A 17,908-nucleotide genomic window follows, 5' to 3' on the forward strand; every position below is an offset into this window, starting at 1 on the left:
GTGGTTTTTGATGACTGACATTCTGATAGGTGTGAGGTGACATCTCATTGTAGTTTTGATTTACATTAATCTAATAATGAGTGATGTTGAGCATCTTTTCATATGCCTATTAGCCATCTATATGTCTTCTTTGGAAAAACGTCTCTTCAGATCTTCCACCCATTTTTTGACTGAGTTGTTCATTTTCTGATATTTGTTGTATGAGCTTTTTAGGTATTTTGAATGTTAGCCCCTTATCATATAGGCTTGAGTATTTTCTCCTATTCAGTAGGTTGTCCTTTTTTTGCAGCTCATTTTCTTTGCATGTGAAAGCTTTTAAAGTTAATTAGTCCTGTTTACTTGTTTTTGCTTTTATTTCTTTTGCCTGAGCATGTGGATCCAAAAAAATATTGCTATGATTTATGTCATTAGAGCGTTCTGCCTGTGTACTCTTCTAGGAGTTTGATGGTTCCAGGTTTTGTTTTTTGAGTTTCAGGTCTTACGTTAAAGTCTTTAGTCTATTTGGAATTTATTTTTGAATATGATGTGGGGAAGTATTTTAATCTTATTCTCTTACATGTAATTGTCTAGTTTTTGATCTTTTTAAGTGTATAAAATTATCAAAATTAGTAAACTAAACACAAAAGTTCATGCTACAAAATCATTTTTAACTGGTTTTAATTTTTAAAAATCATTCTTTTTTTCTTGGAGTTCCCGTCGTGGCGCAGTGGTTAACAAATCTGACTAGGAACCATGAGGTTGCGGGTTTGGTCCCTGCCCTTGCTCAGTGGGTTAAAGATCCGGCGTTGCGGTGAGCTGTGGTGTAGGTTGCAGATGCGGCTTGGATCCCACGTTGCTGTGGCTCTGGCGTAGGCTAGTGGCTACAGCTCTGATTCGACCCCTAGCCTGGGAACCTCCATATGCCGCGGGAGCAGCCCAAGAAATAGCAAAAAGACAAAAAAAAAATTCTTTTTTTGTCGATTAGTCAACATATTTATAAATAATAATCTCTGATGCCTGCAGATAATTCCTGCCTATTTCTGTAGCATAATTGTTAATTGGCTATTTTTTGCATTTTCAGAATATTTCTATTCTTAATTAACTGAACACAGATATAAATAAAAAAAACAGTGTGTTTTGTTTTGGTCTTCAGTGAATCAGATAGCTTTTGGTAAAATGGGCATATCTGGCAAAACAGACATCTCTGTCATTAGTAACTAACCATCACTATCATTCCGTGACTGGAGAATTACCACATCTTCTTTTTCTTTTCCAGCTTTATTGAGATGAAATCGACAAATAAAATTGTGAAGACTTAAGGTGTATAATGTGATGATACATATATCAAATATATATCCCTCGATGTATGTATCCACTGTGAGATGACCACCACGATCGAGTTAAGATCATTGCTCACATGGTATCTTTTGTGTATGTGTGTGGTCAGAAGAGTTAAGATCCGTTCTGTTAGCAAACTTCAAGTACATAATTCAGTGTTATTAACTACCGTCACCATGCTGTGTGTTAGATCCCCAGAACTCATTCATCCTATGCTGTAGGTTGTCACGGTAGCTGTCACAGTTCTCCATTCCTTGTCCTATACCCACTGCTATGTGGGTAGCTGAGAATCTCTCATAGATCACAGCACCTCCCTGAGAACGAAACGTTCAAAGCCAAGGTAATGTTCCTATAGATGCCTCAAGCGACTAGACTGTGTTATAACGATGTCCACTTATCTTAAGAGCAAGTTTTCGGATGATTTCCAAATATATTTGGTCAGGAATCATCTGAACATATGTAAATCTTTTTTTTTTATTACTCAAATGAATTTATCACATCTGTAGTTGTATAATGATCATAAATTTAAAATTATTTATATTATTTAGTGTTAGTTCAGTTTTCTTCTTCCATCCTAGAAGTTAAATAGGTGTTCTCCTTCTTTTGAAAAAAAGTTTCACCATGAAGACTCTGGTGAAAATTTCCTGTAATTTTCTTTTAAAATTCTGCAACAGATACTTCTGATTTTTTTTTTTGTGGGGGGAGCTTTTGGATTACTTTTAAATTTTAATAATTTTCTTTTTTTGGATGTTACATATTTTTACAGTATGCACAACTCAAAAAGGAACTATTTAACTCTATGTCATGTACCAATAATTAAGGTTGAAGAATTTTAAACATTTTTATGGAAGAAAGTAACACACATCACAGAGCTAATAGGGCATAAAGAGCCATGTGGGACACACATATGTGGAAGCACTACCCCAGTGACCACCACAGAAGTTATACGGATCTCTCAGGGGCTAGAAAATGCCTAAGAATTTAGAGTGAGAACTTGCTAGGCTTCTGAGATGTAATCTGGCAATTTGTCCTTTTAACCTATACTTTAGCCTAAATGGGAACATTTTGGGAAACCTGTCTAGTGTTGGACTCATCTATTAAAATTCTTTGGTAGCCAACTTCCTTCCGGAATTTGGTAATGAGAACTTTAACTGTGAGTACAGAGGTATCTCCAAAATAACAATCACTGTTATTCAAGAAGGTTCTTACAAAACGGATTGACAAGTACGGTTCTCCCTCCCTCTGTCCTTTTCTCTTTCTTTCGTTTTCTTTCTTTCTTTCTTTCTTTCTTTCTTTCTTTCTTTCTTTCTTTCTTTCTTTCTCTCTCTCTCTCTCTCTTTCCTTCCTTCCTTCCTACCTTCCTTCCTCTCTATCTTTCTCTCTTTCTTTTTTAGATAATTTTAAATGATAGTTGATTTACATTTTCTGTCAATTTCTGCTGTACAGCACGGTTATCCTGTCATACGCATGTGTACATTCTTTTTCTCGCATTATCCCCCACCATGTTCTATAGTAAGTGACTAGATCTTCCTTCCCTCCTTCCTGCTTTCCTTTTATTTCATCTTTCTTTCTTTCCTCTTATGTTGGTTTTGCATCTTTTTCAAAGAGCCATTTTTGTGGTCCTCTGGTATCTACCTATGAGCCAATACTTTTTTCTTGCCCAGAGTTCTCCTAAGGGCTGCCTTGACTTCCTTGTTCCGTAAACTGTAGATGATGGGGTTGAGCATGGATGTCACCACGGTATAGGAGAGGGCTAGGAGTTTATCTATTCCTGGCAAATGGCTAGCCTTGGGTCTCAAGTAGGTGACAGATCCTGAGCCATAGAAGAGTGTTACTACAAGTAAGTGGGAAGAACAGGTGGAAAGAGCTTTTTGGCGACCCTCAGGTGAGGGCATGCTGAGCACGGCAGCTAGAATTCTGCCATAAGAAGCAATGATGAGTAAAAATGGGCTGGAAATGCAAAGGGTGGCTGCAACAAAGACTGCAGCCTCATTATGGGAGGTATCCCCACAGGCAAGTGCCAGGATAGGGGGGAGGTCACAGAAGAAGTGGTCTATTTCACAGGGGCCACAGAAGTCCAGGGAGAAAATATAGTTGGTCTGGCCCAAGGCTACCATGCATCCCACTCCCCAAGAAACCATTGCCAGATGGACACACACTCCACGACTCATTCGTGTTGCATAGTGAAGTGGGGAGCATATGGCCATATAGCGGTCAAAAGCCATGGCGGCCAAGAGACAGCACTCACTGATACCAAAAAATGCGAAGAAAAACATCTGTGTAGCACACCCCTCCCGAGAGATTCCTCGGGCCTCGCTCACAAGGTTCTGCAGCATCTTGGGTATGACAGAGCACGTGTAGCCAATCTCCAAGAGAGACAGGTTGGCCAGGAAGAAGTACATGGGGGTGTGGAGGACCCGGTTGGTCCAGATGGCAGTGGCTATGAGAGCATTGCCCGCCAGTGATGCTAAGAACATGAGCAGGATGAGGGTAAACAAAAGGAAACACTGTTCAGTGACCTCAGAGAATCTGGCAAAGGCAAAGCGTTTGACAGACATGCTGTTGTCCTGCCACAAGGAACAGTTGAAGGTCATGCCTGAAAAAAAGAAGGCAAGGTCATCATCAGGAGTCTTTCACATAGAAATCTGAATCTTTCTCTTACTCTTAACAAGCTCTCTTGAGTCAGAGAGATAGATTTCTTTTCTGCTATTCTAAAATTCAAAGTTTGGAAGTTACCCTCATCTTGAAACCAAATCCTATTCCATGTTCACTCTCCTAGTTGATTTGTCGTAAATAATCTAGTCAGCAGGCATGAAATGGAAAACAGTTTAGTAAAATTCTCTCATCCCTTCATTTTACCAGTTGTCAAATACTACCAGATAAGGTCCTCCCATACCTACCTATTTCTTTCCTATTCTTTAGCCACTGACTTGCTTTCTTTACTCATTTATCAAGAAGTATTTATTGAGCACAGTGTATTTTTAAAGTATTTTTCAGTTTCTGTTGTAGGTCCTGGATTCAACAAAGAAGGAAAGAAGAACAGAAATAAATGGACCTATTCAGAATTATTAAATATGAAATAACAAACATTATATGATTACAGGGACCCTTAGCATCTATGACTGCTGAAAAATGTTCTCACACATCAGGTATTCTATTATAATGCATTTACACTTATACTAAAGCATTTAGAAACATTTCCCTTTTGTTGTTATTAATTACCTTAATATAATTTAATATTTCTCTTTTCTATGTGGCACCACAATTCAGTTAAGGTTGTGGCAAAGAAAATAGAGACAATAGTTTATGTATTTCTTTGAACCCCAAATATTTTCTTTCTTTCTTTTGCTTTTCAGGGCCACACCCACAGCATATGGAGGTTCCCATGCTAGGGGTCCAGTTGGAGCTACGGCTGCCGGCAGTGGAAAACGAACCCAGTTAATGCCCATGAGGACATGGATTTGATGTCTGGCCTTACTCAGTGGCTCACTTGCTGTGAGCTGTGGTGTAGGTTGCAGATGTGGCTTGGATCCTGCCTTACTGTGGCTGTCAGGTTGACAGCTGCAGCTCTGATTTGACCCCTGGCCTGGGAACTTCCATATGCTGTCAGTGCAGCCTTAAAAAGAAAGAAACAAAAAACAAAATAAGAAATTAACATGCACTTTATCACCCTCGAAAATTCTTGCCCTGTAGAAATGTCATGTTAACGGACTCATTGGACACTGTGTGCAATATTCCCTAATAGTGCCAGTCTATAAAAATAACCTATATTAAGAATCAGCCATCAACCAAATAATGCACCATGCTTCTAATCTAAAGATATAGGAGTTTTATGCAAATGATGAACTGTGTTTGTAGATTCCTACTCAATGTGATGACAGATCAAGTGGCCGTTGAACATTGACAAGATTCTGCAGGTTCAAATCTTGAGATGGAGTTTCAGTGATAGGTGGATGTATGAAAAAGTAAATAGAGGAGAGAGACAAGATCATTTCAATAGCTCGTGGCTTTCTTCATGTGCCAGCTTACCCAGCCTAAGATCCAAGACATGTACCTTGTCTACAGCTCTGCTTTGGAAATAACCCAGCAGAAGTGATTCATTTGGAGCCAGCTCCACATACCTAGAACTGTTGCTTAACTGACTCAGTCCCTTATTAGTCTCTATTGTCATGATGAAATGTTTCTTTAGTTCCTATCAGCCAGAGGAAATCATGTGATACATTACTAGATATTTTACCTGAAACGCTTAGTGCAGTGCCTGGAATATAAGAAAAACTCAGTAAATATTAGTCTCCATTATTCTGAAATGGTCATTTCTAAAATGCTTGAATCATAGGTACAATTTAAATAAACTGGCCATTGAATATGGCAGAGATGATTTCCCATTGCTTTCCACCATTTATCCGTAGTTATTTCATCGAGGACCTAACATCTAGCTGAGTGATGCCTTAATATAACCCAGCAGAAACTATTTTATCATTTGATTACAGGATAATCGAGGCATTTCCAATTACCCGAAGATAAGACATATATCTGTTTGCTGTAAAGTAAATAGTTTAGAACAACTTACAGTAGTTTTATGACAGGAGTACTGGCAAGTCTTCAGAGAGGGGTGAATCTATCCGATTAAAATAATGTCCAGAAGTGAATAATGCTTTGAATGCTGGCTATTCATTTTCAAGCTTTAATTCACCATCTTCCACAGCACTGTTAAGACCTCAGTTATATCACATACTTTACTCATAATATTTGAGGGAAGAAAGTAGATGGTATTTGCTTCTGATGAGCCACTTCCTATTTTGTCTGCACAGTCTCCTTATAACCTCCCCAAATTCAGAGGATGTAAATCTCCCCAATCCTTACTTCTAAAACTAAGCACTGAGAAGCTTTTGTTGTAGTCAGAACCATGTCTGATGCCAGGAAGACTGTGTCTCCTGAGAGAGCATTATGTCCTTCCTCACAGTGCCCTCAGCCACACACACACACACACACACACACACAGAGTCACACACACACACACACACACACACACACACACACACACACACAGACACACACAAGCATGTAGGGTTGTGCTGATTACATAATATATTTGAACCTTTCTCATCCTGAAAAAAAGGAATGTGAGTATGTTTTACTTCATTTCTTCTCCTTGTTTCTGAATCCTTATCATGCTTCCCTTCTCCTGAGAGATATTTTCTTCTAACAAGAGGGTCAGGAAGTAGTTTTATTTTCTCTCTGAGGAATTTCAAATGCCTCTATTTGTTGTTGGTTATGAACATTTAGGTAGCAAAATAAATAAATATAAAAGGTAATGTAAAAACAAGAGGATCTTTCTGTATAGCGCTGGGAACTAAACCTAGTCACTCATGATGGAGTATGATGGAGGATAATGTGAGAAAAAGAACGTATATGTGCATGTGTGACTGGGTCACTTAGCTGTACGGTAGAAAATTGACAGAACACTGCAAACCTGTTATAATGGAGAAAATAAAAATTACTGTTTTAAAAAAGAGATGCTTGAGAAAATGCTTTGACAAAGATGCCGTAGTTTGGCTGCTTCTAGTGTCAATATTCCTGGATAAATACTCCTCTATTTCTACAAGTAATGAAATAGCATTGATTGAACATGCAGTATTTTAGGTGCTTTACATGTCATTGCAGTTTTAGTTTAATCATCACAATTAATCAGCGATACATTAGTTTCTTTGTTAACGATGAAGAAGTTGAGTTTCAGCACAGCACAGGGAACTTAATCCAATCTCTTGGGATTTGGGACCATGATGGAAGATAGTGTGAGAAAAGTCATGTGTATATATATATGTATGACTGGTCACCTTGCTGTCCAGCAGAAATGTATACAGCACTGTAAATCAACTACACTTTAATAAAAAATAAAATGAAAAAAATGAAAGTAAAAGCAAATCAATGGTAAAATACGAATAACCCATATTATAGATTACTGCTATGACAGACTGTATGCACAATGTGATAGTAATTCAAGTGAAATCTAGCCAAATATTTGACCCCTGTATACTATTAATATGAAATACTGAGATTTACAATTTAGTTTGAATTTAAAGAAGTAGTCATCAAAATAATTATGAAAATGACATAAGTAAGATTCACATCACATGATATTGAAGCAGTTAGTATTTTTCTGGGATTCTCTCCCCAGATAATAAGAAATGAGTGACAACGGAAAAAAAATCGATGCAACTTGTCGAGGGTACTTTGTTCTACAGGGTTTTTCTAATTGGTCTCATCTGGAGATAATACTTTTTGTGGTTATCTTGATGTTGTACTTGTTGACATTGTAGGCAACCTGTACATCCTTATCTTGTTGTACCTGGACTCATGTCTGTACACAGCCATGTATTTCTTCTTCTCAAATGTCTCTTTTCTGGGTCTCTGCTATACCACCAGCCCCATCCCTCAGTGGCTGATCAAGCTTTGGGGTCCAGAAAAAAAACTTCCAGGAGATTGACAGAAGCTAAATATTCTCCTACAGATCTAGTGACCACAGTATGAAAAACATTGGAACTTTGTACAAACTTCTCTAGCCTAGGTTGTTGGGCATTTCCCACCTTTTGATAACTGGGTTTTTCTGCTCGTATTGGATCCCTGTTTAAATTCTCTCCCCAGTAGGAAAATTTAAACTCTGAATATATAACCATGTAATAATATTAATATTTAAATATTTATTACATACATAATATTTGATATACATTGAACGGAACTGGAATGATACATGCCAAGCTCATAATAGTAGTTGTCTCTGGGTTGGTTTTTGGTTCAGAGAATGATGGTTAGAAAGGACACTGATTTTCTCTGTGATATATATATATTTTTTTTTTGTGCTATTTCTTGGGCCACATATGGAGTTTCCCAGGCTAGGGGTCTAATTGGAGCTACAGCTGCCGGCCTACCCCAGAGCCACAGAGCCACAGCAATGCAGGATCCGAGCCGCGTCTGCAACCTACACCACGGCTCAAGGTAATGCCGGATCCTTAACCCACTGAGCAATGCCAGGGATCAAACCCTCAACCTCATCGTTCCTAATTGGATTCGTTAACCACTGCGCCGTGACAGGAACTCCCTCTGTGATATTTTATTGCGGGGAGCTGAGGAGATACAGGGACTCAGAAAAAGGACCTTGCCTGATGGCAGAAAAACCTGAAGGCAGGTTCCTAACCAAGGAAGGGAGCTCACCTGAATGGTACAAGCCGAAGGTGGGCTTCTGGTCAGGATGAAAGCCTGCCTGTACTGGACAAGCCGAGGGCAGGCCTCAGGTTACACAGCTCTCATTTTGATGTTGATGGGGAAGAATTGGGGCTTTCCCGGGAAAACAATTTCCATGTTTACGCTGGAGAACATGGATTGCTTCTCGGGTGACCTGGTCTTTCCTGTCGTTTTATTTGTTATTCAGTTTTCCTCAGTCTTTCCTGATTATTTACTTATTATTCTTATTTTCCATTCTTATTTTCCTGTGGTGATTTGTGACTTAGCAAAGTTACAGCAATAATATAATAAGAATTTCATCCTGAAGGACTTTCCCCTATTTAAATCCGACTTAGGTAAAATATAGTGTTTATCTACTAACTAGTTATACAGTAAACTTTAGAGTTAGGATTTTAATGAGGTTCATAGAAGTTAGACATATATTATCCATGAAACCCAGCTGTGAGTTTTGTCCTTGATTTTAAAAGCTTTTAAGTGATAGCTAGTTAAGTTGGTTTATATTTTCTTATACTGTCTCCCTGCCATAATGCTTTAAAGATAAGCACCTGTCTAAAAGCAAGATTTGTGAGTACCAAATTCTTGTGTCTGTGACCTCTTCAAATTGTAAAGACTGGCTGGCCATGGGATGATTTGTACTGAGTCTCCTCCTTTCCACATGGTGTATTGTACCTAATTGCCCTTAAATTGTATTCACTAAGTTTAGTTAAGATAAAGATCTTAGAACATGATGTATAGCTGCTATACCATGTAATAGTTAACCAATGTACTTTTAACACTGTGATGTAATCTGTAGTAAAAAACTGTCCGTATAATCAACCACTTATGCCAATAAAATGTGAGCAGTCCAGTGCCCTGAAAGAAGGGACAAAGAGGCTGTCTCCCTATGTACATTCGCCGATGCTGTCCATCTCCTATCGGGAAAGTGTACACTCCCTGGCCACCTGAGCAGGCCTCTGGCATTTTATGTGCTACAAAATGCTGGAAATAAATATGACAAAAGTAATAGTTGATGATTCTGAGTTGTGGGAATATAGGTTTTCTATGTATGTGTAATATTTTAAATATCCAAAATAAAGAATAACAGAGAATTAAAGTAGAGTTGTTTGTTAAAATATCAGTTCAAGTTAAAATTCACCGCGATGGTAATAGTAGCTCACATGTATGGAGTAATTATGTACTAAGCACTGTGGAAAATGTTTGTGTCTTTTCCTTGTGGAATTTGTACAACAATCAGGACCAAGGACACATAAAGACTGTTTTCTGGTACCTGTCTTAAACAGACAGCAAAATACCCAATTGCTCTCTTAAAATCACAATTTTTAAAATGATATCACTTAGATGTGCAATCTAAAATATAGCACAAATGAACGTATCGACAAAACCAAAACAGACTCAGAGACTTGGAGAACAGTCTTGTGGTTGCCAAGGGGGAAGGGGGAGTGGGATGGACTAGGAGTTTGGGGTTGGTAGATGCAAACTATTACATTTCTAATGGATAAGCAATGAGGTCCTACTGTAGAGCTCAGGGAACTATACTCAGTTTCTTGTGACAGAACATGATGGGAAGATAATATGAGAAAAAGAATGTATTTATATAAGTATGGCTGGGTCCCTTTGCTTTATAGCAGAAATTGGTTCAACATTGTAAGTCAACTCCACTTAATAAAAAATGTAATCTTATTATAATTTCCAAACCCAGATTTTCTTTCTATAGATGGCATATATTCGCTAGAAACAGTGTAATGATTTAAAAATGTTTATGAATTCATAACCTCATCAGATATTTTTACAGTAACATGTCAGTTCTTGGATATAGTCTTATTTTATTTTTTATATATTATGGTAAATCCCTTGACAAGACATCATGGGAAATTACTCATAAAAATGTTTTGGAAAATTTATTTATTTTTATTTGTTTTTTAAATTTATTTTTATCTTTTTATTGTTATTTCCCCAACACATTTTTTTCCCTACTGTACAGCATAATGACCCAGTTACACATACATATAGACGTTCTTTTTTTTCACATCATCATGCTCCATCATAGTTGACTAGATCTAGTTCTCAGTGCTTAACAGCAGGATCTCATTGCTAATTTACTCCAAAGCAATAGTCTGCATCTATTCACATCACGTTCCCAATCCATTCCAACCCTCCCCCTCCCCTAGGCAACCACAAGTCTATTCCCGAATCCCTGATTTTCTTTTCTGTGCAAAGGTTCATTTGTGCTGTATATTAGATTCCAGATATCAGTGATGTCATATGGTATTTGTCTTTCTCTTTCTGACTTACTTCACTCAGGATGAGAGTCTCTAGTTCCATCCACGTGGTTGCAAATGGCCTTATTTTGTTTTTTTTTTTTATAGCCGAGTAGTATTCCGTTGTGTATCTATACCACATCTTCCTAATCCAATTGTCTGTCAATGGACATTTGGGTTGTTTCCATGTCTTGGGTATTGTGAATGGAGCTGCAATGAACATGCGAGTACATGTGTCTTTTTCAAGGAAAGTTTTGTCTGGATATATGCCCAAGAGTGGGATTGCTGGGTCATGTGGTAGTTCTATGTATAGTTTTCTAAGGTACCTCCATACTGTTCTCCATAGTGGTTGTACCAGCTTACATTCCCACCAACAGTGCAGGAGGGTTCCCTTTTCTCCACACCCTGCCCAGCATTTGTCATTTGTGGACTTATTAATGATGGCCAGTCTGAAGGTGAGAGGTGGTATCTCGTGGTAGTTTTGATTTGTACTTCTCTAACAATGAGGGATGTTGAGCATTTTTTTCATGTGTTTGTTGGCCATCTGCATATCTTCCTTGGAGAATTGTCTATTCAGGTCTTTTGCCCATTTTTCCATTGTGTTGTTGGCTTTTTTGTTGTTTAGTTGTATAAGTTGGAATTTTTAAATAGTTATGTTTTCAGAATTTTGGTGGTTACCTTCTGTGTTATAGTTTGAATGGTCTTTGAAGATTATTTTTAATACTTTTGCAGGGCTAAACATGTCCTTGAAATTAGAGAAGTTAGGTGGAGACAATTAACTCTAGTTAATAAAGCAATAATATACAATGTAGGTTTTTTTTTTTCTTTTTTGCTTTTTAGGGCTGCACACACGGCATATGGATGTTCCCAGGCTAGGGGTCAAATTGGAGCTATAGCTGCCAGCCTAGACCACAGCCACAGCAACACCAGATCTGAGCTGGGTCTCTAACCTATACCACAGCTCATAGCAACACCGGATCCTTTAACCCACTGAGCAAACCTTATGGATGACTCATGGATGCTAGTCGGGTTCATTAACCACTGAGCCATGATGGGAGCTCCCAATTTAGTTTTTAGGTATCCCATTTTTCAAATGTCTCATGCTCCCTATTCCCCCACTTAGACCACCTCTAACAAGTTATTCCTCAAATGTGGCCCTTAGCAGGATGAGGAATTGGGGAAGAAATTTCAGGGCAACCTATTCCCCTCCCTATAAAGACAGCTTCATGAGCATGTTCATCAGTGAAGGTTGGTCTGTAGAGTCATTGTTTTCTTTGGGCAACAGTGTATCATGTTGAAGGTATTCCTCAGCAACTGTTGTAACCAGGACAACTCCTTGAAGGGCATTACTTACCACTTTGGGATTTACCCTCCCAATGGCCCCAGTCAAGGAAAGCATGTCCCATTATTCTTTTGTTTCCATAAAACTCCATTTGCTCTAGGAGAAGGGGTCTATCCCCTGAGACACTAAATGCTCTAATGAGCCCCTCTTCCCTGCTAAACCAGATCTTTTAATAGACTCAGAATTCTCTGTTGTGTAGCATGATAACCATAGTAATTTTCAGACTCTGCTTTCCTAGTGTGATGCAGTAGACTAGACTCTATGGTGCATGCATCCAGCCATCCCTTTATGTTGGTGATGTGAAAGAGATGAAAACCAGAGATCAGGTTGGTCCCTACATAAAGAGGCATCAGCTGGGCAAAGAGAGGGAATATGGACAGACACAGAAAGGGGATTTAGTGAAAGGAGTTGTTTGAGTGTTAGGCATGCCCTAGGTAAGGGTATTAAAGGACAAATATAAGAACAAAGACAGCTGACCAGTGATATGGGGATGGGGAGGCGAAACTCATGTCCATCACCATTTCCTCCATCATGTCATATTTTTAAAAACCGAGATATTTCATTCCACAGCCCAAAAGAACAGTCTTTGTTGAGGTCTTTATTATCCTCTCCCTTGTAAGAATAAATTTAACTGTAAAGTTGCTACCTTTCTTTTCTTACACCTGGTAGTTTTATTTTTTGTCTCTTATCTCCTATCCCTTCTAAATTCTTTAAGAATGCTGAAGAATGGTTCATGCGACAGATCAGTATATCTCACAGCTGTTTTTAATTAATGTACTAAGTTATTCAGGCAACTTTATGAAGAATAAGAAAATTACATCTGCATCAAAAGAAGTAATGATAGCATTTGGGTTTACCTTTCTCATGAGCTACTCTCTCCCTTTCTAGAGATTATAAAAAAAACTTTGCATTTTCTCATCATCCCTCAAATGGCAGTGACCTCTAAGTGAAATAATCTGCTTCATTTATTTGGCCATCACTGTTTTTTTAATTCGGCCATGGTGAACTTCTTCAGCATCCACTGGGCTTCAACCACACCTTCTTGGTGTGGTCTGAACTTCAACCTTGGGGAGGAATCCCCTCTTCCACGTTTGTTCTTTCTTGGATGCTATTGCTTGGTCCAAGGTATCTTTTAGAGTTCTCTCATAACTTAATAATTCTTTATTTAAATTTTGGTTTCATTACAAAAATTATTCCTTTTATTTCTTGTTGTACTTGCAGCATGTGGAAGTTCCCAGGCCAGGAATCAAACACACACCACAGCAGTGGCCTGAGCTACTGCAGTGACAACACTGCAGCCTTAACCTGCTGCACCATGAGGGAACTCCCCCCAAATTCTTTTTCAGCAATGTACTGTCTGATTGTCTAGTATAGTTTCTGAGCTGTAGAAAATAGTCTAGATTAGTGTGTCAACTAGTTAATGAATTTGAGTTTAGGGCTTGAATCAGTCTTACAACCTTGGGGCCAAACTGTTTCTGCCTTTCCTGTTGAAATTCACTATCTACTGCTGCTAACATCTTTTTCAAGAATGGTACTTATAAAACGTGAGCAATTAAGAGACCTCATTTGTGCCGTATATTAGATTCCAGATATAAGTGATATCATATGGTATTTGACTTTCTTTTTCTGACTTACTTCACTCAGGGTGAGAGTCTCTAGTTCCATCCATGCGTATAATGAAAAAAATAAAATAAAAAAAAGAGCCCTCAAAGGAGGTAACCACATGTGGTCCTGCTGTGGTTTCTTTTTCTTTCCTTTTGTTTTATTTTTAGTCACAGTTTGTAAATGTGAGAGAAATAATTGTATGTGTGAGGAATCAGAAGTGATGTGGCCTCATTGGGTGAGGCCAAGCACTCACAGAGAGACAGAGGGATATTTGACTGGTGGGATACTTATGACATGAACCAAGCTGAAAATCTTAGTTCACGTGAATAGATCTGTGAAGCAGTTGCAGAGAACCTTGACAAAATGCCTCTTAAAAGACATGTGAGGAGTTCCTGTTGTGGCTCAGTGATTAATGAATCTGACTAGCAGCCATGAGGAAGCAGGTTCAATCCCCGCCCTTGCTCACTGGGTTAAGGATCTAGTGTTGCTGTGAGCTATGGTGTAGATCACAAACTCGGCTTGGATCCTGCGTTGCTGTGGCTGTGGTGTAGGCCAGCAGCTACAGTTCTGATTCAACCCCTAGCCTGGGAACCTCCATATGCCACAGGCGTGGCCCTAAAAAACCAAAAAAAAAAAAAAAAGAACCCCCCCCCCAAAAAAAAAAGAGACATGGATTTAACTGATTTTAAAGGAGAAATTTTTAGGAAAAAGAAGATATAAATTCATTGAGTAGAAGAAAGGAAGAGTGTGGGAATGGCAGAAATGGCTTGTCACAATAACAATATAAAACTTTCCTATGAAAGAGAAGAATTGCTTAAGAGTTATAACTGTTTATGAAATGTTAAACGAACAAAAAAAAAAAAGAAACAAGCTCTCTGGGAACCATGTATTAAGTGATGAACAGCCATTTAATGGTTTCATTAAATATTCAGAATTCTTCTCTAAGTTGGAGAATAAAAACATTTGTAGACATTAGTAATTATGATCGAAGTTTAAATACTGTCTCTGTTATTGTCCTGAAGAAAAGGGAATATAGAAACGTCCTCAAGGCCTTTTGTTCAGGTTTCTAGCCCTGTGATATACACATATACACTTTCAGCTTTAAGCACTAGTAGTCAGGTCACTCTCCATTTCCCTCAACCTCACACCCTTCCTTGCTTCTTTGCTCTCTCAAAGAACTTCTATCTTCCTTTCCCTAAAATGTTCTCTTTTCAAGACAGTTATATTCAGATGTCCTTTAGGATGTGTTCTGCCACCGCTTTCCCCATCTACTTCACAGATCTGTTCAAGTGACCTGAGGTTTTCAGCTGTGTTCATATCATGATTATCCCCATAAGTTGATGTGCCTGTGTCTGCCTTTTTTTTCGTATTTCTCTTTGTGTTTTTAATTTCCAGTTAAGAAATAAGCCGTGAGTGTGAGTAAACAAATCAGAAGATAAAATTCTTCCTATAAGAATAGTTAATTGGAGCTCAATATTTTTTACCCTGTGTCAATATTTTGAAATAATAAATAAATTAATATTGTTCATTATATCTTTTTATCTGTGTTTAAGATTATTTGGATTGCAATTATTATGTTTTCTATAAACACATAAGCAGGAATGGCATGAAAATGCTGAAAATAAAACTAAAGCTGTTTGTTAAAAAGATTATTTGTTCCATGGAAATTTTCCTTTGTAGCTATGTTAGAAGATTTTCAAGTTACTATTTACCCAGACGTCACCCTGGGGCGAGTTAGGAGGATTCAAAAGTTAAGAAGTTATTTTTCTGTAGTAGGGAAAAATATCTGGATGAAATATAAAAGTAAAAAAAAGCCTTTGTATTTACTTAAAAAAATTTTAATGTGGTAAAATATTAAATTTGTAGAAAAATTGCAAAAGTGGTTCAAAACTACCATTAACCTTTTAACAAGAGTCAATAATAATTATATTCTACCTAAAATAGTTATTCTATTATCCACCTGTCAATCATATCCATCTGCCTACCTGCCTGCCTGCCTGCCTATCTATCTACCTATCTATCTATCTATCTATCTATCTATCTATCTATCTATCTATCTATCTATCTATCTATCTATCTATGTAGCTAGCTAGCTGTCATCTTTATATATGTATCTATCTGTCATACATCATTATCTGCCAACTATGTGTATGATCTCTTTTTGTGGACCATTTGAGACTAATGTCGAGACGTCCTGTCCTTTTACTGCTAAATGCTTAAGTGTTTTTCCCTAAGATTAGAGACACTATTTTACATAACTAATGTATAGGTAACAAAATATAATATGGAGGCAATATTATTATCTGACCAATAGTTCATATTAATATTTCTCCAATTGTCTCACAATATTTTTGTCCCAGTCCAGAATCAGACATTTAGATATCATGTCTTTTTTTAAATGCAATATTATTTCTTTTTTTTTTATAATTTTTTTTTATTTCCCCACTGTACAGCAAGGGGGTCAGGTTATCCTTACATGTATACATTACAATTACATTTTTTTATCATGTCTTTTTGACTTTTAAAAATCTGGACCAATTCCTTAGCTTCATTGAAATCTATATTTGCTTATTAGGGTTGCACCCGTGGCATATGGATTTCTCAGGTTAGCGGTTGAATCAGAGCTGCAGCTGGCAGCCTACACCACAGCCACAGCAACGTGGGATCTGAGTCACATCTGCGACCTACACCACAGCTCACAGCAAAGCCGGAGAACCTTAAGCCACTGAGCAAGGCCAGGGATCGAGCCCACATCCTCATGGATACTGGTTGGGTTTGTTACCTGCTAAACCACGACAGGAACTCTGAATCTGATATTTTTGTCAGGGCAGGCCAGCTCTTTTGCCCAACTTATCTCAGTGTGAGTTTGTCTCATATTTCTTCATTTTAAAAGTCAGGCTGTGCATTTTTGGCAGGCATATGACTGAAGTGACATTGTGTCCTGTTTAGAGCAACATGTCAGTAGTCACATACTGTTGGTTTATCTCAACATTGGCGACGGTAATATTGATGACTTGGCTATGGTGATGTCCACCAGGTTTTCCTCTGGTAAAGCCTACTACTTTTCATTTTGTAATTAACAAGTAATTTGTGGGGAGATATTTTATTTTTATTTGATTTTTATTTTTGGCTGTGCCTGTAGCATGCCAAAGTTCCTGGGACCGGGATTGAACCTGACTCACAGCAGTGACCATGGTGAACCCTTAACCTCTAGGCCACCAGGGGACTCTGTGGGAAAATATTTTAAACTATGTAAATATCCCATCTCTCATCATACTTTCATTCACTAGTTTTTAGCATCCATTTATGTTTTTCTAACTCTATCATTCCTTCTATGTTTATTAATTAGGATCCTAAATATGAGGATAGCTTTCTCTTCTTTACTATTTATTCTTTTAAAATTTATGAATATGAATTCTTTCTTCTTTCAGTTCATTGGTATCATGGTTTCTCTTAATATCCAAATTGAAAAGTGGTAGGCCCTTCAAACTGGTTTCTGTTTGTGTGTGTGTGTTTGTGTGTGTGTGTGTCCCTCTGGTTCTTGGAGGATATTTTTTCTTTATTGAAGCATAGCTAATTTATAATATGTGAGTTACAGGTGTACAGCATTGTGATTCATTATTATTGCAGATTGTACTCCATTATAGGTCATTGCAAGATAATGGCTATAATGACCTGTGCCACAGAATCTATACTTCTTCCTTATCTATTTTATACATGGTAGTTTTTAATCTGTTAATCCCATACCCATAATTTGTCCCTCCTCTCTTCTCTTTCCCCCTTGGAAACCACAAGTTAGTTGTCTATATTTGTGAGTCTGTTTCTTTTTGGAATAGTCAGTTATATTAATTTTTAGATTGCACATAAGTGATATGATGCAGTGTTTGTCTTTCTCTGATTTATTTCACTATGCGTAATATAATCTAGGGCCTCCCACTTTGCTGCAAATGTCAGTGTTTTGTCTTTTTAATGGCTGAGTAATATCCCATGGTATGTATGCACACACCCCCACACCCCCCCACACCCCCACACACCCACACCCACCCTATATCTTCTTAATCCAATCATGGACTCTTGGGCTGCTACCATGTTTTGGCTATTGTAAATGGTGCTTCTGTGAACATTGAGGTGTGTTTTTTTTTTG

General features: G+C 37.8%; 1 protein-coding gene and 1 long non-coding RNA gene across 2 annotated transcripts in view; one reads left to right on the plus strand and one right to left on the minus strand.

Moving 5' to 3' along the window:
- The window catches only part of LOC110257996 (uncharacterized), an 819,260-nt gene that overhangs the window by 459,057 nt on the left and 342,295 nt on the right, over nucleotides 1-17,908 (plus strand). The window lies entirely within an intron of this gene.
- On the minus strand, nucleotides 2,949-3,911 carry LOC146401338 (olfactory receptor 10C1-like). Its single transcript, XM_084970331.1, has one exon. The coding sequence runs from the start codon at nucleotides 3,909-3,911 to the stop codon at nucleotides 2,949-2,951; it is 963 nt and encodes a 320-aa protein (XP_084826457.1).

The sequence above is a fragment of the Sus scrofa genome, chromosome 7 (genome assembly GCF_054392235.1).
Source record: "Sus scrofa isolate SSC_HxYL_T2T_F1_AM1 chromosome 7, Sscrofa_HxYL_maternal_Yorkshire_Landrace_v2.0, whole genome shotgun sequence".
Taxonomy (NCBI): Eukaryota; Metazoa; Chordata; class Mammalia; order Artiodactyla; family Suidae; genus Sus; species Sus scrofa.

Excerpts from the sequence above, each read along its gene's own strand:
- LOC146401338 (XM_084970331.1), bottom strand. The coding sequence starts at position 3,911 with ATGACCTTCAACTGTTCCTTGTGGCAGGACAACAGCATGTCTGTCAAA.